General features: G+C 43.2%; 1 protein-coding gene across 2 annotated transcripts in view; it reads left to right on the top strand.

Moving 5' to 3' along the window:
- LOC6603208 (rho GTPase-activating protein 26) overlaps positions 1 to 26,491 on the top strand; it is a 287,480-nt gene that overhangs the window by 196,810 nt on the left and 64,179 nt on the right. For both annotated transcript variants that reach the window (XM_026989983.1, XM_026989982.1), the window contains exon 10: positions 12,333 to 13,631. In XM_026989983.1, coding sequence (XP_026845784.1) covers positions 12,333 to 13,631 — 1,299 coding nt within the window. The remainder of the gene's footprint in view (positions 1 to 12,332; positions 13,632 to 26,491) is intronic.

Consider the following 26,491-nt stretch of genomic DNA (forward strand, 5'->3'; position numbering starts at 1 on the left):
CTAAGATCGGACGAACAAGCGAGGTATAGAGAGTCTTTGTTATATAGGGGTCGTCAAATTCGTCTGACCATAAACCCAAGCACGCCCATGGCCTTATTTACCATGGTAGAAATGTGTTCGGAAAACTTTAACTTGGGGTCTAACATAACACCCAGATCATCCACCAGGGTAATTCTCTCAAGAGAACCATCAAATAGGGTATAGGGAGCCAACAAAGGGCTAGAACGATGAAATGTCATAACTTTGCATTTCGAGGCATAAAGGTGTAACAACTTTGCACAGCACCATGACTGAAAGTTATTGAGATCGTATTGCAAGCGAAAATGAAATGAAATGTCCTTATACTGGACACAGAGCTTAACATCATCCGCATACATAAGTACTCTAGAATATGTTAATACCGAAGGCAAGGCATTAATAAAGAGTGTAAAGAATAAGCGGCCTAGATGCCTGCCCTGTGGTACTTCCGAAGAAACCTTTACTGGTAAAGAGAGGGAGGTTTTGAAGAGGACTCTTTGAGACCTAGAACAAAGATAGCTAAAAATCCCTCTCAGGAGGTTTGGCGGAAACCCTAAAAGGTCAAGTTTATGTGCTAAAGGGGAATGGTTTACAGAGTCGAATGATTTACTAAAGTCGGTGTAAATAACATCCGTCTGTAAGTTACCTTGAAAGCCTTTAATAATGAAAGAGGTACACTCTAACAAGTTCGTGGTAGTTGATCGCCGCCTTATAAATCCATGCTGAGATATAAGTGACTTGCAGAGATGTTGCAAGTGCGGAGTTAAAACCTTCTCGAACATTTTAGGAATAGCGGATAACTTTGCTATGCTGCTATAATTTTTTGCATCAGACTTGCTACATTTTTTATGGAGAGGAATTATAAACGATTCCTTCCAGATCGGGGGGGAGCAAGAAGAATCAATGGACAGGGTGAATAGTTTAAGCAAGGGTCCACACAGTGCCTCGGCGCAGTACCTGAGTACACAACCTGGAACCCCGTCTGGACCCGGTGAAAACACCGGCTTAACTAGTCGAAGATCATGAAGTAGGGAATATTCATTTAACAAGGGACTGAAACTGCCGTTCGACCTCGGTAATCCGTATGGGTACGGTTGACCAGAGTAGCTTTCCTCAGAATAGGTGGTTTGGAAAAACTGGGCAAAAAGATCGGCAATTGCCTGATCATTATTTGCCGACGTATTACAAAATGATAGCGAGGATGGGTGTGCGGACGTTCTACGCTTACTATTTACGAAGCAGTAAAACTGTTTAGGGTCCTGAGAAAAACGTATCCTGCATCGAGATAGGTAGTTCTTATAGTATTGAGCATTAAGAACTGAAAAGTTTGACCGAGCTATTACATAGCGAAAGTGAGAAGTAGGAGAATCCACTTCTTGACATTTTTTATAAAGTCTTGATTTTAAGTTTTTTAGTCTGGATAACTCTTTGGTAAACCAAGGGGGTTTTCCAGATCTAATCGGAAAAGAAAGCGGGACACAAGAATAAAAAAATTTGCCAAGAGCATTGTACGAAATGCTTGTGCCTTTTATGACATCAGTGCACAAGGTTGAATGCAATGAGGTTATTAAGCTTCGCAAAGTCGGCATTACGAAAGCAGCGGACACGTTCAGGTAGTCTACTCGACCGATCCAATACAGTTGGTCCTATATCTAGCGACACCTCGAAAGTAGGGTGGTAGGCGTCTTCAGGTATAGTGAGCGGAAGGGCTCGGGCTAACAACACTATGGTCGGATCCGATACAAAGCATAGATCAAGCAATCGACCCAAGGAATTTTTCACATGATTGACTTGAGACAGGGACAGGTCAAGCAAGCCGTCAACAAAGTCATGTCGTGACATGGGCACTAGGATACTAGACTCGTTTACCGAAGACCAAACAGTTCCTGGAAAGTTCAAGTCACCAAGAACTATCATATGATCTTTATCAGATAGCGATGCTCATAAATAGAGATATCCGAAGAAGGTTGAATATACGAGCAAGTAATGAATATAGCGAAAGCGGGAAGAATCAGTTTTACACACAGGAATTCCACTTCCTGTTGAACCTGGACTGTGAAGTGTTCCGACGTGAAGATAGAGTCCACTGCAATCAGAACCCCTCCTGCATGTCGAGACGAACGGTCTTTCCCAAAAGTTGTGTACTGGCCTGTTAAAACCTCGGAACTAAGAATGTCCGGCTTTAACCAGGTTTCAGTAAACACAGTAACGTGGGAAGCAAATGCAACACTATCGCGGAAAAGAATGCTGAGCTTACTACGCAAGCCTCTAACATTCTGATACGTTAGGGAGATGCTTAGCTTAAACGAGGCTATCTCCCTGGCATAAGAGAAGTTGAATTCTCCACCTTTCATCCCACGGCTTTTATTTTGCTTTGAATAAAAGCAATTACATCACCCTTCGTTTTGTTGGGACTCCCACCAGTGGTATAGTCACCACAGGCCTAGTACCTGTGGTGGCAAAATCCGGAGGTCCGGATCGTCTATTTAGTGGTGTGATCGGGATAGACAGGACAACTAGCAAACTTGCGGACACCACGGACGCTACAGACGTACTTGGCTGCACATTCTCCGAGGCGATGAGCTCGGCTACCGAATCTGCATCGCCAGCAACTGTCGTTGCCCTTGGAGTGGCAAACGAGATCAACTGCTGCACACTTGGAGTGGTCGGAGTCAGTTTTTCGGCGGCGCACGGCTGAGTGACGGTTGGCACTTACAGATCCCGCCGAGTGACCTTTTTGCGCCTCGGAGACTCATTCAGCAGTTTTAAACCGCTAAACTGAGCCTCCATGGCTAGGAGCCGATCGTATTGGATTTTGAAACCAACGGTCAGCTCCTTAAAGCCACTCTGCGTCTGCCTCATGAAAGATACCATGTCATTCTCCACCGCACGGCATGCCTCGCAACTGTAATGCAAGCCATTACGTTTGGCTATAGCATCACTCACGAGGCCAGAAAATCCAGCGCATTTTGCGTGCACTACGCTGTCGCAGAGCCAGCAGGGGACATTGGGCTGATCGTGGGTGATCTGCTTCTTACAGGTTTTTTTGGCACAGACCACAGCGTATTCCATTTTATTATTATTTTTTTATTTACTCAAGAAAATTTACGAAAAAAAAATGTCCAAAACAAATTGGTATCAGACCAATGTGCCAGACAACGCTCAAAGCGGAATTGTTAAAAGATAAAAGCAGAGTGGAGAGCGGTTATAGCGAACGGTACTGAGTAGAGAGCGCTATTGCTCAGAAAGTGTAAAGAGAGAAAGAAAGAAAAGTTATTGAGGTTGAGGTGATAGCGACAGAGTGATAAAACAACAAAAGCTACAAGACGAGAGACGAGAGCTGTAATGCAATGTAATTTACTCACGTCAACAACACAAACAGAACCACCCGACGCCGAACAATTTTAAGTTCAATAAATAATAATAATAACTCGCGGAATAGAATAGGTTTCCAGATAGTAGGTGGATTAGGAAGGTATTTAATGTTTATTTAAGAAAACACCGGTTGTTTATGTAAAACAAAGGGAAAATATGCGGAGCGCAAAACAAAAACGCGTCTGATCTACGAAAGAGAACGAAAGAATTATCTGGTATGTATGCCTTATCTGGTCTTTTGCCTCGGATCTTATGGTGGATCGAAACTGGTCCACAGTAGCCAACGCCTGCATTAAGAAATGGGCGTGCTTGTGTGACTTTTTGTGCTGGAAGATTGCCCATGATCTGGTGCATCAGCTTTGGTCTAGCCTTGGTGCATCTAACACAGCTGTGAATGATGCTTCTAGCCATTGTCTTGTCATTGATGATCCAATATTGTTGTCTTGCAATGGCCCTTAATGCCTGAGCACCACAATGCATGTTCTCCTCATGGAGTTCACGCAAGATCATTTTGACGATTGAACTGGGTGTTTTGCGTTGTATGGAAGTAGAGCTGTTCTTGTCTACCACCAACTCGGATGAGCTCATCGTCTCCTAGGAAGGGGGATAGCGATATGATCGAGCTCTTTCTATCCACAGTCTTATAGCGTTGTAACTGTTTTAACTCTGCTGTAAATTTGACTTGTTGGATGGTTCGCAGGATTATAGTGCGGGCATGATTCAGTCCTCCTGCGCAGAGTGTCGTTGTAAGCGTAACATATATGCTACAATGCGTTGCAGTCTATAAAACGAGTTGCTATGTCTGCACGTATATAATTCGTCCCCAAGTGCGTTAGGTGCGATTGGCAAGCTTAAATGTTTCGCCTTTCTCTCAAGATTGTTGCGTTCTATGATGGGTGCCTTCATCCATTTGTCTCGAGATCCGTGCAGAAATAATGGTCCATATAACCACAAAGTGTGATTTACCAATCTGCTTGCTGCGATCCCCCTCGACAAGATATCGGCTGCGTTGTTGGCCGATGACACATGACGCCATTGTGACTGGTTTTTTATCGCCTGGATTTTCGATTTGCCACAAAGGTATGGTATATTGAGGATGATGCGTTTATCCAGGATAGGTGGAGTCACTCCAAAAGCATCCTGTCGGACTCGGTTTGTGAGTTCGGAACTAAGGACTGCAGCACACAGTTCTAGCTGTGGTAGTGATTGTTTGGCTGTCGGCGCCACACGTAATTTGGAACAGAGCAGTCTTACTGACACTTGGTTATTTTTGTATGTAGCGCGTGCGTATACTGCTGCTCCATATGCTCGTTCTGATGCATCTGCAAACGTGTGGAGTTCTTGGGTAACTGGAACTTTACCATCATAAATATGCCGGGGAATTTGCATCTTGTTCAATGTTTGTAGGTCTTCCCTGTATTCCTTCCATTCGTTTTGGAGTTGTAAAGGCAATTTGTCATCCCAATCCAGTTTGAGCTCCCAAAGATGTTGCATGCAAATTTTTGCTTTTACTACCACCGGTGCAAAAAGTCCTAGTGGGTCAAATATATGGGCCAGTTCGGAACATACCACCCGTTTGGTGATACCAAAGACTATACAATACCAAGATGTTGCATGAGGAACAAATTCTTTGTCAATTTTCGTTTAACGCTTCATGGTACGGGCGCGCGGGTCTATTACTTCAATTCTCTTTTACGATACCTTCGCCTCCGAAATGCTACTCGGCTTCGTCAATGCCTCGGTCAGCGTCGAGTCTGTGTGTCCCGAGAGATAGAATACAAAAACAAAATATGAATCGTCTGCGTGCCGAAACCGTAGGGCAGCGTGGTCGCTGATGTCTTTGGCGCGGCACAGTGGGGACTCAGCCGAAATAGTAAAAAAATTGTATGAGTGCTGTCGATAAATTTAATGTACGCATCTAATAGAGAATTTTCCAATCAAATTTTCAAGATAGTTTTAGTTTAGGAGATAGAAGCACTCAAAGTTTATATATATGTAAGTACTCAATGCAAATATTTATTGAACTCATATTCACTAACTAATTTAGCAAGCTGAGACGGCCAAAGGTCCCACTGTGCCGCTCCAAAGACATCGGCGATCCGCGACCACCGCTTCGACGGTGCTGAGGCTCGAGAGCCCAGAATTGCCGAACAGACGAAACCAATGGGCAGCGGGGTCGCGGTACAGACGAAGTACAGGCGAAAAGGGAATTGAAACCCCGCGCGCTCCCTCGTGCCTTTTGGGTTCTAATGTTATGACCCGCCATAGAACAGCTTTTTGGTCGCTCCTGCAACATCTTGGTATTGTATAGTCTTTGGTGATACGTGTAGCCTGGCCTTTTTGTGTCCGTCCGCACAATTTGTCCTTCTTCGGCATCCAAATGAGACCCAGAGTCTTTCACGCTGCAGTGCTCTAGTGTCTCTCCTAGCTAGACATCGCTTACGATATCCTCGTTACGATATCCTTGTTAGAGCACCACTTGCACAATTTGAATCCGTATGGTAGCAATATCTTATTTAGTTCTTGTCGAACTTGAATTACTTCTGGAATAGTGTTTGCTCCAGTTAGACAGTCGTTCACGTAGAAATCAGTTTTTAATATTGTTGATCCTACTGGTAGTCTGTCGTTATACTTTGTTGCCAAGTGATCTAGACATTTCGTTGCTAGGAACGGAGCAGCTGTTGTCCCATATGTGACTGTTTTCAGGCGATAGTACCTGATATCTTCGGAAGGGTTGTTTCTCCAGTCTATCATCTGATGGAATTGATCCTCCGGGTTCATCCATACTTGTCGGTACATCTTTTCTTTTTCCGCTGTGAGCACGTACTTATGAGTTCGAAATCGTAGCAGAATGGACATAAGTTCGCTCTGAACTGTGGGTCCAGCATGCAGAATGTCGTTCAAAAATTTCCCGCTTGCTGACTTACATGAGGCATCGAATACTACCCTAAGCTTTGTTGTGGTGCTCCCAGGTTTGAGTATACAGTGATGTGGAATGAAGTAGTGTTTTTTAGGATGCTCCTTTCATGCTGGTACAATCTTCATATGTCCTAGACCTTTATACTCTTCCATGAAGTTCACATAACTCTTCCAAGTTTTTGTTGAGATGCGGCGCTCCAACTCTAGGAATCTTTTAGCTGCAGTTTCCAAAGACACCCCCAGGGCTGAAGGGTGTTCGGAAAATGGGAGTTTTACAATAAACCGGCCATCCGAAGCTGTCTGAAGGTTTTCTATGAAATGAGCTTCGCACTGTGCTTCTACTGGAGTGCGTGGTTTTTCTTCCGTCTCTAGATTGTCCAGAGTCAAGAATATTTCCATGAGCTCGTTGACTCGTTGATTGCACAAATGGATGAGGAACTGTGGGCAGACTTGACTTTTCCTGCCACAATCCATCCCAGTTTTGTATTTTGTAGCAACGGGCCTCCTATCCTTAGCTGCTGTTGATCTGGGAGCAGCAACGAATAGTAATGCTCGGCTCCGATTAGCATGTCGATTTTGCCTGGCTTATGGAAGTTTGGATCCGCCAGTGAGAGCTTGCTTAGTACTTACTTCAAAGCTTCAATTCTTTACGTAAAACCATTGTGAAGGGATTTCATGAGCACATTTTTTCGTGCCCTGCTGGTCTTTGATTGACCTCCAATTCCTTCGATCCGTAATGTTGTGTCTTTTAGTTTGAGTGACAACATTGATGCCATTCGTTCAGAGATCAAGTTTATCTGTGATCCTGAATCTAGCAGTGCTCTGAAATTAGCAACCTGCCCGTTGTTGGCTTCTACAGCCACCTTTACTGTGGCCAGTAGATTGTAACTATTGTTACTTGCTGCACCAACCGTCGGTGCTCTTGATTCGGTAGCTGCGCCCGATGCTGTTTTCAGATTTAGCATCGTGTTGTGCTTCTTGTCGCACTTGAAGCAGTTTCGACCTGGGCATGCGTATGTTTTGTGATTCGTTCTAAAACAATTAACGCACATTTTTTGTTTTTGTACCCAATTTAGTCGTTCCGATGGAGACTTGGAGTGAAATTCTTCGCATCCGTAGAGCCAATGGCTTGCCTTCTTGCAGAATGTGCATAAAGGTTCTCGTGCTCTCCCTGTGTTTGCTGATGCACATGTGGTGCCTTTTGGCTCTCTCCTTGATGCTGGTGGCTTCTTACTGGTTCCTAGAACTCGAATTCTTTGCTCTAAGAACTGAAGAATCATGTCCAGCGCCTGAATGTCCTTTGAGCTTCCCAATGATTGCTCATACAAGGCCTTATTTGTAACATCCCGTTTGTTTCTAATAATGACAATCAATATTGGATCCCATGTAGATACATTGATGCCAAATGCCTTTAGTGATGCAAGGGATTCTATGGTTGTTATGTACACGTCTTTCAATGACTTTGGATCGTCATTAATTGTTTGATGATTGAGGAAGCGGTTCAGTACCGTATTTGAAACATCTCTCGGTTTGTTGTATGCGTCAACCAATATTTCCCAAGCGGCTTCATAATTTTCTTCCTTTAGATCGATATGTCGGATCAATCTTTCTGCATAGCCGGTAACGCTGGTTAGAAGATGAACGTTGTCCGTGTTTGGTGTGGCTGATTTTGCCAATGATCTTTGTACCTTACTTTCCAGTGTTAGGTAGTCTTCCATGTCATATCCTCCTTCCACTGGATCCTCGTATTCCTCATGAATGGTGAAATGGACTTCTTGTGCTTGAGTCCATAGTGATTTTATCAAATCACTTGATGTGCGTCCTTCCGCCTCTGTAAGTTATTTTAGATTGCGTTCTACGGGCTCTACTATGGCCTGTCGTCGGCGACATAGTGAAAGCAATTTGCTGTAAGCCTTCGGGTACTTCTGGATCAGATCGCTTTCTTTAGGAACTACTGGAGGTTCCTCATAATCTTCTTTAGGGACAGTTTGACGTTCCCCACAAACGCTAGTTGTCCGTGATAGCTTGTCAATTCATTCGGTAAAAATCGTAACGTATTTCTTACATGATGTAGTGTTTGGAGTCATTTTTGTTGAAACGATTCCTCGCATTTTTGATTGCCGATATTTTGGCTTGAAAGTAAGAGGCCTTTTGCTTCCTTTCTTGGGGATCTCTTTTAAAGTTCCGAATGCACCTCGATATTTCCTCGCCAATATCTTGCTGCACATCCATTGCCATTGTAGAGGCAGCTTCTTCCCTCCTTTGTATATCCATTCTATCTGTTTGTATTTATTACTTTTTGACCCGTTAGGAGTGTTTTATTTGCTTTGCAGCTGGATACGCTCCGAATCGCAATCGTTGTCGGTCAGAAAGTAATAGTACAGGTGATGTATTGGATGGAAGGATTTGTGCTGTTTCCAATCTATGGAACGCACGAACAACAAAAATTGATTTCCTCGATGGTAATCGAATTCTGTAGCTGTTTTTCTGTTGGCTGAAAATCTGAATATGTCAGATCTGCCACAATGATACTTATTGGTAGGAAATGCTACCGTAAGTGTATGGCCTGGTGCAATTTTTATTGAAGATGTCCTGCTGACTTCTTCAATCTGATGTCCAGATCGAATCCTTTCACTGTATCTCGTCTGACAGTTTGAAAGGATGGCCAAGGTCGGGGGTCACAAAATGTTAATGTGTATGTGTGTGTAGAAAGCTGGGTTGTATACGGTACATAAACCGTCCACAGTTTGGTCGTCGGAACTAGAACTTGAACCAGTTGGACTGCGGAGTGGGTATCCTACGGTGCGCAAAATAAAAATCTGAAGACACGGCGACAGCCTCTGATGATGCGATGAGTGACAGGCAGTTGTGGTACTGTTTCTGATACTGAGTTTTATTGAACAAATGCATCTCCTTATATAGCTAGCAGTGGTACTCTTTTTCTATGGGAAGGAACGCACAGGCTCCTTGTGAGTGTATTTTTAGATTGGGTCCACTTACTCTGTGCAGCGGTTACATTTCAGTGCATTTACTTAGGTACTTGGTGGGTTCGAGTTTACAAGTGCTATTGTCTTTTCTTTGTTGCTAATGTAATTTTCGTGTCGTCATATTCATTCTAAATATATGTCTGTGACTAAACAAATATTACTAAATAATTTTATTTTTTTTAAAATTAGGAATTAGTTAATAATTTGTGGTAGCACGCACATTTATTACACATTTGACGCTATTGGGCATCCAATCGTATAAAACCTTCAGATATTCATCTGTTATATCCTTAAACCAAACACCTTATATAAATTCCCATAGCTCAACCATAGTTTGGTTCCGCTTTCTTATTTTGGCGGCCAAAAGGGCCTAAACATTCTCTATCGGATTGCGGTCGGTACTGTTAGATGGTCAATCTAGGGACTTACTGTCCACTTCCGTCTTAAACATGTTTATCTATCGTTGAAAAATAGTCAAAACAAGTTGAATGCATTTTAAAAATAATATATCGTCAAATAATCACTTACAGAGCGCGATCTATGATAAGATTCAGGATCGTCCTGAAAGATGGGATCTTCTCTCTCAGTAACTGATTACATACTGGACACAACTCCACTGCGAATAATTTCTTCATACTGTTTTGCATTCAGCGTACCCTTAATCATAATTACCCTTAATTCAGTTTTATATTTAGATGCGTATCCCCCATATTATAATATATGGCGAATGCTTTACGGTGGCAATGCAGCAATTTTAGGAAAAGCGTTCTCCTCTTCTGCGGCGAACTGTGCGCGAACCATCGGGTACAATAAGAATAAAATTTGACTCATCCGAGAGTATGATTCGTGTCCACTCAGATTCACTCCAATTTGAATTTTCGTTAGACCAATTTAAGCGAGCTTTCTTCTTTCAACTATGCAGAAGTTGATTTTTGCCAGGTGTCCTTGTTATTAAATACGCCTCTTTTGGCCGACGAATAGATCGAACCGAAATATCATCTGCAAAACGTTGCTTCAGTTCTGATGCTATCTTAACATTATATTTAAACCGATCCTGAAGCTCGTTTAATAATACAACGAACTTTCTATACCCCATTGCTAAGATTGGTTTCACAAAATATTAATTCATTTTACAAAGAGTTTACGTTTAAGTTTACAAAAAACAAATTAACTTGCAGGAAAAAATTTAGTTTTGGTTGTAAAAAGTTGTTTTTCTATTTTAAAAACAAATTAGTGTACACTTTTCTTTGAAATTGATAAAGCGAAAACAAAAAATAATAATTAAAGAAATCGGATATTTGGGAAAACCTAATGCTGGAGAAGTCAAATATGCATGAAATTTCAGAGTGCGGCTTTTTTTGTCGCTGGGTGTTTATTCTTGATCATCTGTCTGTCCGTCTGCCCGTCTTGTTTAACGCCCTCATAGACTATAATAGCTAGAGCAAGCAAATTTTGTATTCAGACTCCTGTGAGATCCCACTAAATCAATTTTTTTTCCAAATGCCCCGTCTCTTCCGCCCCACAATGGACGAAAATAGCCCAATTTGAAAATACGAGAAAACTAAAAATGCAGAATCGTAGAGGATGACCATATCTAGCAGATTGCCGAATCTGTATCAGATCGGATGAATATTATAACGAGAAGAAAAACGAGGGGGAACGTTGTGAGTTGCTGCGGACACCGCAACTCTACAGTTATACCCGATACTAAGTCAGTATGGCTCTCCTCCGGCAGACGCCGCTAATATTAAACGACACGACAAAGAGTGCGTGCGAGAGAGACAGAAAATCAGTCTGAGCGTGACGTCACGCGCTGCGTAGCCACTGCAAATTGATTTGTTTCCTTTGGCTATAAAAATGATCTGATCTGATTCAGATTCAGCAATCTGATAGATATGGTCGTTATCTATGATTCTGCGTTTTTAGTTTTCTCAAATCTGCAATATTGTGGATGCAACAGATTTTCTTCCTTTGTGTGGGCGGAAGGGGGTGGGGCGAAATTTTGAGATAAAGGTTTTATAGTGAGATCTAACAGAAGTGCGGATACCAAATTTGGTTACTCTAGCTTTAATAGTCTCTGAGATTTGTGAATATCCCCAGATTTGCATCCTTTGCGGGGGCGGAAGGGGGTGTGGCGAAATTTTGAAACAAACTCGTCTCGGTCCGATATATTAGGAGTGTGGATACCAAATTTGGTTGCTCTAGCTTTTATAGTCTCTGAGATCTAGGCGCTAATGTTTTACTCTAAGCAAAGCTGCCTATGCTACCTGTGTGTTAGAGAGAGACAGGGCGAGAAAAAATGAAATTGTTTTCTTGATGCTGGCTATAATAGTAATACGATCCAATTCAGATTCTGCAGTCTAAAAGATATGGTCATTCTCTACGATTCTGCGTTTTTTGTTTTCTCGTATCTTTAAAATTGTGGATGCCACCGATTTTCGCCCTTTGTGGGGGCGGAAGTGGGCGGGGCAAAGTTTTGAAATATTTTTGTAGCAGTGACATATCACAGAAATCTGGATCCAAAACATTGTTGCTCTAGCTCTTATAGTCTTTGAGCATTAGGCGCTGAAGGGGACGGACAGACGGACAGACGGACGGACGGACAGACGGACAGACGGACAGACAGACATGGCTCAATCGACTCGGCTATTGATGCTGATCAAGAATATATATACTTTATGGGGTCGGAAACGATTCCTTCTGGACGTTACACACATCCACTTTTAGCACAAATCTAATATACCCCAATACTCATTTTGAGTATCGGGTATAAAAATGAAATTGTGGTGACTACGCAACGCCTTCCTCGCGATTTCTCATTCGCTCTCTTTCACAAACTCTTCCTTGTACAGTGTGCGCCCTCTGGCGGAGGTGAGCAATGAATGAGTATCGGGTATAAATTTACAGTCGCGGCCCTAGCTGCAGCTCACAACGTTCTCCCCGTTACAAATATATCCATCTATTTATAATAAGTTAAAACATATGACTTATTTATATGATAATATAAATAAAAACTATAATACTTTTTTTTAGGGTTTCGCGAAAGTACGACAAGAACAAAATGTCTGTATTTAACCTTGGTGTAGTATTTGGACCAACATTGCTACGTCCGCTTGAAGAGACTGTTGCTGCCATACTGGACATTAAGTTCAACAATATTGTTATTAACATTCTTATCGATAACTACGAGCGGATCTTCAGGAATGACCCAAGCAGTGATGTGATGGTGCCTGATGCACCAAGTAAAATACACCACAGTAGCAGCAGTCCACCAATGCGTATGCCCCGCGCTTCTCAAACAGGCAAGGCAATTTCTACTGGTGGTGTGGGAGGCACTACCGGACGGAGCCCTATATACTCCCCACAGCAAAAGATATATAATTTGGCCAGCAAATCAAATTGCGGAGAACCAATCAACTCATCCAGTGTACAAAATATTCCAAACAATATGAGCTTTGCCACCAATAGCAATAGTGCCAATAGCAGTACACCTCCAGGGGGATCGATCGGAATTGGTGGGACCGACGGTAGCGGCTGCTCTGTTGCCCCTATGCATGTTTCAAATGGTGTTCGGGCAACCACAACAGGCAGCATCAAAAACCTTCACACATTAACACTAAGCGATATAAGTTCACGCCGGCCGACTGGCAGCTCCGGATGTACCACTAGCGAATGTGTGACTTTGCAGGCTCATCATACGACACTCACAAACAGTATCAGTAATTTACGACATCCAGATTACGTATTGGCAACGGTCACTCCGGTATCGCAATCATTATCTAATAGCCACATTTATACGAACATTTCCAGTGTTAGTGCCAATTCTAGCAACCTTTTGAGTATGAACAATGTATCTCCGCCTACCGCAACTCGGAAGGAACGTTTAATGGGTAGCGGGGGAGGCAATGCTGCCAATGGACCACAACAGCATCCCCCTGTTCAGCTCAGCCATTTTGTTTACGGTCATAGTAAACACTATTCTCCATTGATGGCCGCTTCCACGTCGAGCTCCAATGAGAGCATGTGTGACTCACTTTCTTCAAATAATGGAATGGGTGCCGCGATCGTATCAAACACCAGTGGCATAAACATAGGACATCATTTGAATACGAAGAACTTAAATGAATATACGCCATTTACGTCGCAGACGTCATTAATGTCTACACAACTCGGAGTGGCGACCGCGGCTCCATCCATTATAGGGGGCAACTTAATGGGAGTTAGTATGAGCGGTGGTGGATCAACCAATGAAAGCTTTGACTATCCGCCAACTAAAATGCATCGTAATCGCGACATTAACCAAATAAAACGGGACCTGTCCACAGGAACGGCGTAAGTTTTTATAAATCTATATAGTAAACCTCATCCCAAAACTAAACTTGTTTTATCTGCAAAAAAACATTTACATCTTTTTAAACTCTGGCACTCATAGTTTATCTAAATAGAATTTCAGTAAATATACAGTGTCAGACTAAAGTGTTCGCGCAATACATTTTCAGTTGACTGCAGTTTAAAAAGCATCCAACCAACTCCAATCGCAAGCTAAGTTTGAGAAAATATAAAAAGGGGTACAACTACTATAAGTGTAAATTCTGAAGTAAATTCAAAAATATTCTGTTGAGATTTGGGCAAGGAGTGCTAAATGTGCAAAATACCAATATTTTTAAACTTATTTTAGACCTTTCTACGTTTAAAAAGTTTAAGAGAATAATGCAATAATCACCCAGACTCCGGTTTTCACTTTCACAAAAGTTATCGGAACGTTGCACAGTGGGCGAATTTCCTGATCTAGCGTGACGAAATACAAATTTTATATTTTTAACATCCGCCAAATTTTTAATTCTTGGCGATATCAAAATTTTTATTTAGCAAATCGATAACATCAAAATTTATAAAGTCGACATCGTTGAACAGCTGTGAGCTCCCGAGCACAACATATGCCAGCACAATTTTTTTTAGAGCTAGCCGCGTTTTTTCCACTTTCTAGATTTATTTCATTTATTCACATTTATTTTCGAACTTTTTTTCTGATTTGACAAGCTGAAGGTATGTATTAAAAGCATAGGTCGCAAACGACGGTCAACAGTTTTTCCCTTTGCTGTCTCGTCACTGACAAAACCGAAAACAAGCACGCATACATACGCAACAGACACTTTGTTCGTTCGCTCGCGACAAGATGAAAACAGGAACAAAAGACAAGTGAAAAAATCGGTCTTTGCTTGAGCGAAGATCGAGTTGAGAAAAAACAGATTTTATCAGGTCTTTTCAGTCGCTTTTCTCAATGTGTCCGTCAATGAGAGGTTTTTATCATACACGCCGAAAGTGTCAACAGTTATGCGTTATGCGTGCTTGTACGTGTCATGCTTACAATAGCCCAAAAGTTGCGGAAAACATGAATACACATGAAAAAAAACTAAAAACACTTTACTCAGACACTTTTTTGGTTCTGCTCATTTAAAGACACTTTTGCTGTGAGCGCTTGACCAAAGTGTCCCTCTAAGTTGTTATTGTGAGACGCGATCGTGTGTCGGGCTCAACCGAAAACCCGAAACACATAACACAAGCGAAGAGACAAAAATTGTTCTGCTCAGTGAGAGACTGTGTGTGTGTGGTCTTTTTCGGTTTTGTCAGTGACAAGACATCAAAGGAAAAAAGTGTTGACCGTCGTTTGCGGTTTATGGTTTTTTCAGATCCAGTAATAACAATTTTATACAAAAGGTCAGTAAAAAACTGCTTTAAGCCCCTTTTATTTGACAAGTAAGACCAAAATCTCCTTTCGGATTACCCGAAAAGTGTTCTCAAAAGTGTCATGTAAGTGACAAACTAAATTAAATTTTCACAAAAAATTGTATTTTAAATAAAAACAATTTTATGAATGTTTTTCCTTCAAGCGTTCACATTCCAAAAAAATGATCTACTTTGTTACATTTTCCTTATTTATTTGAGTATTAAATTTCGTAAGCAAGAAATAAATGTGCTTGTAACAGCACAGACTGTGCTCGTAATATGCGCGTAAAAGAATATCTGGGTAAGGCCAGCTCTTTCACGCCACATTAAATTCAAAAGCGCTAAAAGCGCTAACGAACAATAGTTTTGCAGTTTCTTAGTGACCCAAAAGAAGATGATGATAACGCTCAAATATCTAAGGCCAAGCAAGTAACGCCTCCACCTATTTATGTGCGTCAGGCAAATTGAACTGAATTGGTTGCAAAAATTACAAAAAATTGTATGTCACGTCCTAAACCCCTAAACCATAAAATAAACAAAAATACAAGTCAATGACGAACATATCTATCGATCAGTGGCCATGAATTACTGTACCTAACAACTTAAAAGTTGCAAAGGATTATAAGCTGTTATTAAAGGAATCGAATAAACAGTTCCAGTCAATGAGATGATAGCTGGACTTAAAGATAAAGGCTTTGAAATCAAAATGAACATAAACATAATAAAATTAAAAAAAATTCTCCAACCAATGTTCAAGGTAGAACTGACCCCTGATAGTATGCCCATAGGTAAAAATAAAGTTCACCCAACTCCAATATACGTTGAGGAATCACACAAACGCAAACGCCCAGTCATCCGACAAAACTTGCGTTGAGTTTCTTTTGCTGAGGCGTTAAGTCGTACCCGTTGTACGAGTCGTACGCCTCAGTCTCTAAGCCAAAACTTCAACAAAACACTACAGAAATTACTGGCCAACGTGCCTCTACAAATGGAATTGAATCAATACTGGTAACTAGAGCAAATACAACGGTAGCAATACAACAAACGACGCATTAACTTATGCGCAATCAAAATCACCTCTGGTAGCTCTTAATCAAACAGAAATCTGCTTAAACGGTTTCTCTAAATGTATCTTTCTAGAATGTGAATGGCATTTCACAGCAGAAATGCGAGCTCTTGCAGTTCCTCGATCAACACGACATTAACGCTACAACTTCTATCCGACAAACCATCCCGATTTTAAGGCTTATTCTGATCAAGCTTCCCATCAGGCATGATCTGTAACCATCACTTTCTACAACTTATCTACAGGCAACATCAATTCATATCGAAACTCAAAGCGGTTACTTAAGCCTAGCCGCAGTGTAGTGCCCACCGCACTTCTTCGTTTTCGAAGCAGAATTTGTAAAATTCTTTGACCTATGATGGGACCGATTTATAGCAGCTGGGGACTACAATCCCAAGCACACCAATTGGAGATCTCGACACAGCAACCCGGATGGAAGACACTTATATTATGCTTAGTCACACCACGAAACAAGCTTGACTTTATTTCTCCGGGTAGGCCTAAATATTGGCCCACATCCCCAAAGAAGCAATCCGACTTTATTAATTTTACTATTACAAGAAGAGTGACGCAGGCTCAGATTCGTTTAGAACACTGCACAGATCTATCATCGGATCACTCTCCAATTTTACTTCACGTTTATGACCAGCCACAGTTCTCAAAACGCCCACACTTTCTTACTTCTAGCAAAGCAGATTAGCTCATTTACAAGAAATATAGAAGTTCCCATATTGATGTCTGTAAAGATGACTTAGAAAGCTGAGTTGAAGCATTATTGGCTGTAAAAACGATTCCCCCTGTGGAAAGCTAAATCAGGCGTGTGTCCGTTTAGAAAACGCCTTCAAACCACATTCAGCAACAAATAGCTTTATGCGCCTACTAACCAAAAATCTTAAGGAGAAATGACAAGAGTCATTAAGGACCAAACCTCAAAGCAGGCCCACGACTTCATCTCCCCTAAAATGATCATAAAATTGCCAAGCTGTGCAATATATTTTCTCACCATATTGTCCAACAGAATGATGAAATGGGGCTACGATCCTTAACAATGGAGAAAATCTGTCTAACAATGATCAATAAAGCCGGATGGGACAAGTCCCAGTCATCATCATATAGACCTATCAGTTTCCTAACGTGCCTATCAAAAGTATTTAAAAATCTGCGCCTGAATCATATCAAGCAACACCTACACATCAACAGTGAAATCCAAATGCACAATTTGGATTCCGCAAAAACATGGAACCTCTGAGATACGAAATGCATTTGAAAGACGAGAATATTGCTCCACTGTCTTCTTAGATGTCGGCCAAGCTTTCGACCGCATTTAGCTGGATGGCTTAATTAAAAAAATCAGAATATTACTTCCACAGAACACCAATAAAATATTGGAGTCATACCTACAGCGAAGAAGTATCACATTCACAAGTTTCACATTAAGATGCACAGATTTTCTCTCTGAATATCAACCAATTGAAGTTGGTGTAAACCAGGATAGTGTGCTCGGACAATTGTATATTATTTATAAGCAGATATATGGACAAACAGACTTACAACAACTTCGACATTCGCTGATGATACTGACATCCTCAGTCGCTCCAAGTGCTCTTCAAGAGCAACGGAACACTTATCATCTCATCTCGTTTCCTTGGAAAATCTTGCCCAACAGTGTCTCTGAACAACATCAACATTCCACAAACCACCGAAGTATCATATGTACCTTGGTGTCCATTTGGATAGACGGCTCACTTGGCGTAAACACATCGAAGCGAAGAGAAATCTACTGAAATTTAAAACTAATAAAAGATTAAACTGGAATACAAAAGAACTTTAGTACAATGCAGTTTTCAAACCAATTTGGACATATGGCTCCGAACTACGGGTAAACGCTTGCATTAGTAATCTAGAAAGAATGCAAAGGGCTCAATCGATGATACTGAGAACTATCACTTAGGCCCACGGTACATACGGCATGAATATATTCATAAAGAAATGTAGAATCTGATAAATTTGAAATATCCAAAGTGAAAGAAACGTATCAGGTCAAAGTTCTGGCCTAGACTTGCGTAGTCTTCAACTTGGCAAACCAGCCATACACGAGACCGCCGAAGAGACCTTTCCATCCAGAAATAATAGTTATGGCCGTACACAAAATAATTTGTTGTAATTAATTTAATAAATATATTGGAATGAAACACTATCAAAAGCAGTTGCAAAAACCTTATATATCTTATATACTATTCACACTGACGACCATCCATTTCGGGCATGGTCCGTAATAGGCTATTCGCACTGATGGTCATCCACCATCCATTTCGGGAATGGTCCATAAGGTTTTGCCGTTCCGAAAATTTCCCAGTTAGTCCACCATCCATTTTGGATGTTCTCAAACCGCACGTTTCTATGCGATAGTTAGCCGATGATTTTCAAATGCCACCCTAAAAAGCAATGAATGGCAATAAAAAATAGTTCGCGATATTTCAAATCGTTGAAGACATGAAACATGAAAAAATACAACAAACAGAACAGAGAAAAAATACAAGTACACATATGTATGTATGTACATATTGTACAAATTATTAAATTACACCAGAACACAACGCGTATACTGTTATTAGGTATTTTTATTGATTATGTTAAGTTAACAATTCCTCAGAAGCGTTGGCTAGCTGAGTGATATCAAACGTTAGAGTTATGATAGTTATTGAACTCGGTGGCGGTAGCTGACCGAATATTATGAATGAGAATTAATTTATCAAGGCGAGCGATACGCTGCGCTTTATTTGGATTCAAAAAAATGGTACACCTTGTTTGGTTCTTTTTACGTTGGGCGCCAATTATTAGATTACACCAGAACACAACGAGTATGCTGTTATTGGGTATTTTTATTAGTTATGTTAAGTTAAGAATTCCTCAGAAGCGTTCGCTAGCTGAGTGATATCAAACGTTGGAGTTATGATAGTTATTGAACTTGGTAGCGGTAGCTGACCGAATATTATGAATGATAATTAACTGATCAAGGCGAGCGATACGCTGCGCTTTATTTGGATTCAAACTTAAGACTAATTATTAATGAAATTAAAAGCTATGATTGCAGCCGGCTTCGCGGACAGTGCTGCCGCGGTGCTGCCGTCACTGCAGAACGTCGCCGCCGTTCCAAGAACTTCAACGTCGCTGGCAGCTGTTCGGCACCCGTGGGAACTGCTGACTTTCGTCTTGTGGGTGGTGTTGAATTACTGCAGCTGCATCAGCCAAACCTGTCACTCTGGTCGTGGACCTCGCTGATATGCTAGGTCAGCACACGCCCAGTGTCGGTGGTTAACTACTCCCCCTCTCAAGATCGACCACCCTCGGTCGCGTCATAGTTCTGGACTATTTCGGAGACTTGTAGAGCTCAAGGCGAATACCACTATCACTAGGCCAAGTGATATCGTTGAGGTGGTATAGATGGCAACGCTGCCCCTGACTTCATTGATAAAGTTCAGATTCTCTGCTAGCTGATGGTGGCGCTACGATCGTTTATGATGATGATGCCGTCGTGACAGTGACAGTGACAGGGTCGAGGTGGCTTGGTTGCGTCTGACAGTGAGCGATGTCCATAGAATGGAAACCTTGCGCACAGGTAACGTTCTCTGACTCCTTGCAAAATGTGGCTGTCGCTGTTTGGGTGCAATTTGTCGCGGCCATGACCTTCCCGTTGCATTCGGCTACCAGGTTGTCTTGTAGCTGCAGTACCAGCCCGCTGTGCGCGACTGGGTAGATGGTGATTTTCCTGCATAGCTTGCTTACAATGGGGAATTGGATTACAAAATTTATGATGTTTTCTTTACGATCTATCTTAATATTAGACACTTTCATTATACCCGATACTCAAAATGAGTATTGGGGTATATTAGATTTGTGGTAAAAGTGGATGTGTGTAACGTCCAGAAGGACTCGTTTCCGACCCCATAAAGTATATATATTCTTGATCAGCATCAATAGCCGAGTCGATTGAGCCATGTTTGTCTGTCCGTCTGTCCGTCCCCTTCAGAGCATACTGCTCAAAGACTATAAGAGCCTCCCGCCCCCAAGCTCACTTGGACCTATAAACAGGTCCGTTGTGTTGCCGCATGGGCATGTGCCCCTTCGCGTTGCCCGAACCGTGAGAGCATACTACTGCAGGTTAAGGGCAGTCCCATCCGGTGGCTTGGATGTATTTGGACAAGGTCCCTGGTTTGATTACGGACAGGTCCGAAATGTCCGTGAGGAAAGCGGCCCCGAGAATACGAAGACGACGATTTCCAAGGGCTGGGCAGTGGCAGAAGAAGTGGGGGACCGATTCCTCCTCCTCCTCGTCGTTATGAGGGATTGACAGTCTAGAGGCGTGAGTGCCGATCTGCCAGTGTCCCGTAATGGCTCTAGTAACTGCAGAGCACTGTGCTCTGCTGAGTTTATACAGCTCTGCTGAGCGCTTCTTCGATCGATATGGCCATATCAATCTTGAGACTTTACAGGAAACGGTTTGCTGCCATCTCCTATTGGCATTTTGCTCGAACAATTCGTGCGTTAGGAGCCTGCACGTAGCCAAGGGCATCGCTACTTGCTCCCTCTCCGATAGGAGAGGAATCGTAGTACCCTGCCTGGCTAGCTCGTCGGCGGCGTCATTCCCCTCGATGTCCCTGTGGCCGGGGACCCATATAAGGAAGAGATCTTACTGCTCTGCGATCTCGTGCAGAGACCTGCGGCAGTCATTTACAGTCGCTGAGTTCGACGATATTGAGCCTAGAGCTTTGATAGCTGCTTGGCTTTCCGAGAAGACGCACACTAAGTGCGTATCTAGGAGCAGTTTGGAGACGATCGAAATGGCCTCCTTGATGGCTTCAACCTCCGCTTGGAACACACTACAGTGATCCGGGAGCCTGAAGCAATGACTGATGTTCAGCTCGCTGCAGTAGACTCCGCCTCCCACGCGGCCGTCTAGCTTTGAGCCATCAGTGTAGAAGTGGACCGCATTTGCAGGCCCTGGTTCGCCCATCTCCCAGTCCTCCCTAGATGGGATTGATACCTGGAAGGGCGTCGAGAGGTGATCACTGGGGATACAGTAATCTGTCCTCTCTGGTAATTGCGGGAGTCTCATCAGGATTCCCGAGTGCCCAACCGCGGATGCTTTCCACAGTCTGGCTTCTCTCATTCGGAGGGCGGAAAGTGTTGCCACCTTCTTTCCCATGAGATCAACCGGGAGGAGGTCCAGCACAGTATCCAGGGCTTCCCCTGGAGTAGTGCGTAGCCCGCCAGTTATGCATAGCTCTGCCATGCGTTGAACTCTGCTGAGTTTATTGAGGCCTGTCCTTTTGTCCAAGGCTGGCCACCATACCACCACTCCATAGAGCATGATTGGTCGTATGATGGCGGTGTAGAGCCACCGAACTATATATGGGGTCATTCCCCATTTTAGTCCGATGGCTTTCCTGCAAGTATAGAGGGCCACTGTGGCCTTCTTTACTCTATCCTCTATGCTCAATTTCCAATCGAGCTTTCTATCGAGGATTAGGCCAAGATACTTGGCGTTGTTGCTGAAGACTAGCGTTTCCCCACATAGTCTGGGGGGAATCAGTGCCGAAACTTTGTACTTCCTAGTGAAAAGCACCAGTTCCGTTTTAGACGGGTTGACGCCTAACCCGCATTTGTCTGCCCATTTCGACATTTTCGTGAGAGTACTTGTCATGCACTCACACAACGTCTGCGGAAATTTTCCGGAGAATGCTATGGCAACGTCGTCCGCGTACGCCACCACGCGGCAGCCACCCCCCTCTATCTCCCGCAGCAGTGTGTTCACTGCCACGTTCCATAGGAGGGGCGAGAGGACTCCGCCCTGCGGTGTGCCTCTGCTGACAAATCTGGTACACGTTGACGTCCCCAGTGATGCCTCAACCGTCCTGCATTGTAGCATCTGATCGATCAGGCTCACCGTCCTGGAGTCAACGCCCAGATCCGTCAGTGCGCCCGTGATGGCGGTCGGAAGTATGTTGTTAAAGGCGCCTTCTATGTCGAGGAAGGCTACTAGGGTGTACTCCTTAAAATTAAGGGACGCTTCGATGATCGATGTGATCGAGTGTAGGGCCGTTTCGGTGGATCTTCCCTTCCGATAGGCATGCTGGGAGTCTGAGATCAGACTGGACGGAATACACGCTGTGAGATGCAGCCCCAGGAGCCATTCCATCGCCTTTAGAAGAAAAGACGATAGACTAATGGGCCTGAAATCTTTTGGGGCAGTGTGCGAGGGCTTGCCTGCCTTGGGTATGAATACGACTTTGGTCTGAAGCCAGGTGTCAGGAATGCACCCGTGGGAGAAGATTCCCTCGTAAATTATTTTGAGCCAGTTAATGGCTTTGTGTCCCGCGTGAATCAGTTGGGCAGGGAAAATGCCGTCTGGCCCCGCGGACTTGTAGGGTTTGAAACTTCTGATCGCCCAGGAAATGTTCTCCTGGCTTAGCAGTCTCAGGATGGCATTTGAGGCGACGGAAGGAGGCGCGAGGTAGTTGGGTCTGTTTTCATCGCAGCCAGGGAAGTGGGTATTTAGGAGAAGATTTAGCGACTCCTCGCTGGACGTAGTCCACGACTGGTCGGTGTTCTTCAAGTAGCCCAGGGTGGGTGTTGTCTTCGAGAGAACTCTGCGCAAGCGTGAGGCTTCTGAGTTACTCTCGATTTCGCTGCAGAACTTACGCCAGGAGGCGCGTTTGGCTTTTCTAAGTTCTTTGTTGTAGGTTGACTTCAGTAAAGCATTTGACACGGTTAACCACGAAATCTTATTAAGTAAATTAGTTAACTTTTTCAATTTTAGTAAGGTAGCTATAAAGCTATTAAAATCGTATTTAACGGATAGAAGACAGGTAGTGGTAAGTGGAAGTAGAATTTCTTCAATGATGAGCACTGCACGTGGTGTGCCTCAAGGTTCAGTTCTTGGGCCGCTTTTGTTCTCATTATATGTGAATGACCTGCCAGACGTCCTGTTAAATTGTAAAAGTCATATGTATGCGGATGACGTCCAAATGTATGTTAGTCGTCCATTGAGTAAAATTGATGAGTGTATAAGTGTGTGTAACAGTGATTTGCTCAATGTGAGTAGCTGGGCGAAGCGTAAAGGTCTGGCACTTAATCCAGATAAATGTAAATGTGTAATTATATACAAGAAGCAACTAAATACGATGGCCTATCCAAAACTTGAAATCGAAGGAAAACAAATTAATTACGTAGATCAGGTGGAAAACTTAGGATTAACATTTAACAATACGCTTTCTTGGAGTAGCCAAGTAGTGAAAGCTACTGGTAGAACATATAGTCTACTAAGAAAACTCGCACCAACACAAAAATACCTGCCAGATATACTCAAACTAATGATAGCTAAGACATATTTGACACCCACCTTATTCTATGGTATTGAAATATTTGGAAATTGTGACGCTGAATCTCAAAAAAAACTAAAAGTAACATTTAACAACATTGCCCGCTACATATATAATAAGAGACGAACCGATCATATCTCAATCTTAGCAAGACAAATATTCAAAATGGATTTAAAGACATGGATAGGGTACAGAACAATTATTTTTCTACATCGAATAATCTATACCAGACAGCCGAGCTACTTATATGATAAATTAACCTTTGCTTCATCAAATAGAACGTTGAATCTGGTAACCATAAGGTACAAACTTGCCAATTCAGGAAAACAATTTTTAACAAATGCTATTCGGTTATGGAATGAGTTACCTTTCAATATTAAAAATATTAGTAGAGCAACGCAATTTAGGGATAAACTAGAAAAACACTTGATAAACCCATAAAAAAAAAAAAAATAAATAAATAAATAAAAATAAATAAATAAGTAAATACAAATAAATAATAAAAATAATAATAATAATAATAATAAAAAATAATAATAAAAAAAAAAAATAAATAAATAAAAAAAATAAAATAGAAAAAAAACAAAAAAAAAATTAGAATTAGTATTAGTATTAATAATACAAATATTAGTCATAATAATAAAAATATTGGTCATACCAAAAATGTTAGAATAAGAAAATCATTCTGCTTAAAGCATACAACTACATATATATGTGAACTCCATGTGACTAGCGCTTTAACATAAAGTAGGAATACTGTCGCGTTAGGAATATATATACAAATAAATACAAAAAGTGACAGACTGGCTTTGTACTCGGCCCAGTTTTGCTCAACGTTTTCAGCCTTAGCTTTATTGAAGAGTCTCCGGGAGGCTTTCCGGAGCTCACCCAGTTTCGGATTCCACCATTCAGGTTTCTTCCGGCCTCTGTTCTTGCCAGAGGGGCATGCTTTGTCGAGCGCCTTATTGCAGGCGTCGGTAAAGATCTTAAGAAGACGAGTCGTGGCCTCCGTGGAGAACTCCTCCTCAGATGGGGGCTCAGGGAGAACACGACAGAGGTAGTCAGAATACCGAGTCCAGTTTGTCCGCCTGATGTTCCGGAATCGGACTGGCTTCGGCACTGAGAAGGAGAAGACAGTTTCCACGTACCTGTGGTCCGAGAAGGAGTGCTCTTCCAGGACCCTCCAGGATACAATGTTACGCTGTATCTCATGAGAGGCAAGCGTGAGGTCCAGGACCATCTTGCGGTTTTTAATGATAAAGGTGGGATCACTACCCCGGTTTAATAAGACCATCTGTGTGGTCAGTAAGTAACTGAAAAGGTACTCACCCCTTTCGTTTGTGTCAGTGCTTCCCCACTGACAGTGATGTGCATTGGCATCACACCCCACAATTAGGCCGATGTCCTTGGCCGAGCAGTCTGCGATTAGAGCCCGGAGAGGCGCGTGTGGAGGGGGGTCTGGTTGTTCATGCCCCATGTATGCGGAGCAGATCCTCAGTGAGCGCTCCTGGCCTTCGAGGCTCACTGCGGTGTGGTCTTCATTGCTGAAATTTGGGAGCAAAAATAAGTGCAACTCTCTTTTTGCAAGAATGCAGGTACGAGTTTTACCTGCGGTTTCAGCTACATATAGCTTGTAGTCAGAAGTCCTCAGACCGGAGACCCTGTTTCCGAGGATCCAGGGCTCCTGAATGAGTACTATGTCGGCTCCACCCTTGGCCAGGTGGAGCAGTAGAGCAGCGCATGCTGCCTTACAATGGTGGAGGTTTATCTGCAGGAGCGTCAACGACATTCCTGAGGCTCGCCTCCACCATTGTTACTTCTGGATCGCTGTCAGGGGACTCCGGCTCCTCCCCGACAACGATATGGCTGAGACCTCTGGCTAGGTCGCTCTCGTCGAACGCGTAGTCGTCCAAGATGTCGTCCGACATCATGGACGCCGCATCCGACGCCGGGTTATCTTCCTCGCACGAGGCCCCCTCTTTCGGGATCTCCGGCAGCTCCGGGTATGGCTCGACCTCCGCTTGCCTGCCCTTGCGATCGGACTTGTAAGTGGATATGGTGACCTTCTTATAGCCATAATCCACTACACCGTCCGACTTTGCGAGGAGATCTATTGATTCCTCATTTAGGACGAGGATAATCTGGCGCCTCTGCCCTTGGATATCCTCCACCTTTGCCACCTTCCAATCGGCTGTAGGAAGGTGGGGGTTGCAGACCTGCAGTAACCTGAGGATCTTCTCAGGCTCTGCAGGCTTAGCCGAGACCCACGCTCTGGCTCTCGGGCGACTAGGGACATCTTCCCACTTCACGGCCTCCAGTTTCGCCCCTGGATAGACCTCTTTTAGGGCCGCCACCGCCTTCATGTAGAGGGCCGCAGAGCGAGCGTCTTGGCAGGCGATGGCTTTCACCTTGCCTTGATGCCACCCTGCGTCCTCACACTTTGGCGGTGGTCCGCCGTTCTCCTCCAGTTCCAGTAGGAACCGGTCCTAGAGCTCGTTCTCCACCAGGTGCCACTTATCGCGAGGGACATGGCCGTCCTCGGCGCCCCTGTCCAGGACACCGATCAGGGTCTTGCCCCTCGCCACCTCAGCGAACGACCGGTTCGTGAGGTGGGTCTTCACCCGCTTGGCTTGCTGGGCTTGACCTGGCTGATTTGCGGGGTCCTCCGCTGAGCGTTGCCGCTTGTTGGGGGCCTTGGCTGCGCCCCTTTCCGGCTTTGGCTGGCTGGAACAGAGGAAGGATTGAGCAGAATCTTAGAAGATGGCTATATCTTCTAGAGTGCAAAATCTGAACCAGATCGTATAATTATTATAGCCAGAATCAAGAAAACAATTTCATTCTTTCTCGCTCTGTCTCTCTCTAACACACAGGTTTCATGGTCGGTTTTGCCAATTGCAAAATATGAGTTCAAGGATCTCAGAACCCATAAGATCTAGAGCAACCAAATTTGGTATCCACACTCCTGTGATATCGGATCTTGACCGTTTTGTGTCCAAATTTCACCACACCCCCTTCCG

This window comes from Drosophila persimilis, unplaced genomic scaffold, assembly GCF_003286085.1.
Source record: "Drosophila persimilis strain 14011-0111.01,24,50 unplaced genomic scaffold, DperRS2 tig00000477-arrow-pilon, whole genome shotgun sequence".
In the NCBI taxonomy this organism is placed as follows: Eukaryota; Metazoa; Arthropoda; class Insecta; order Diptera; family Drosophilidae; genus Drosophila; species Drosophila persimilis.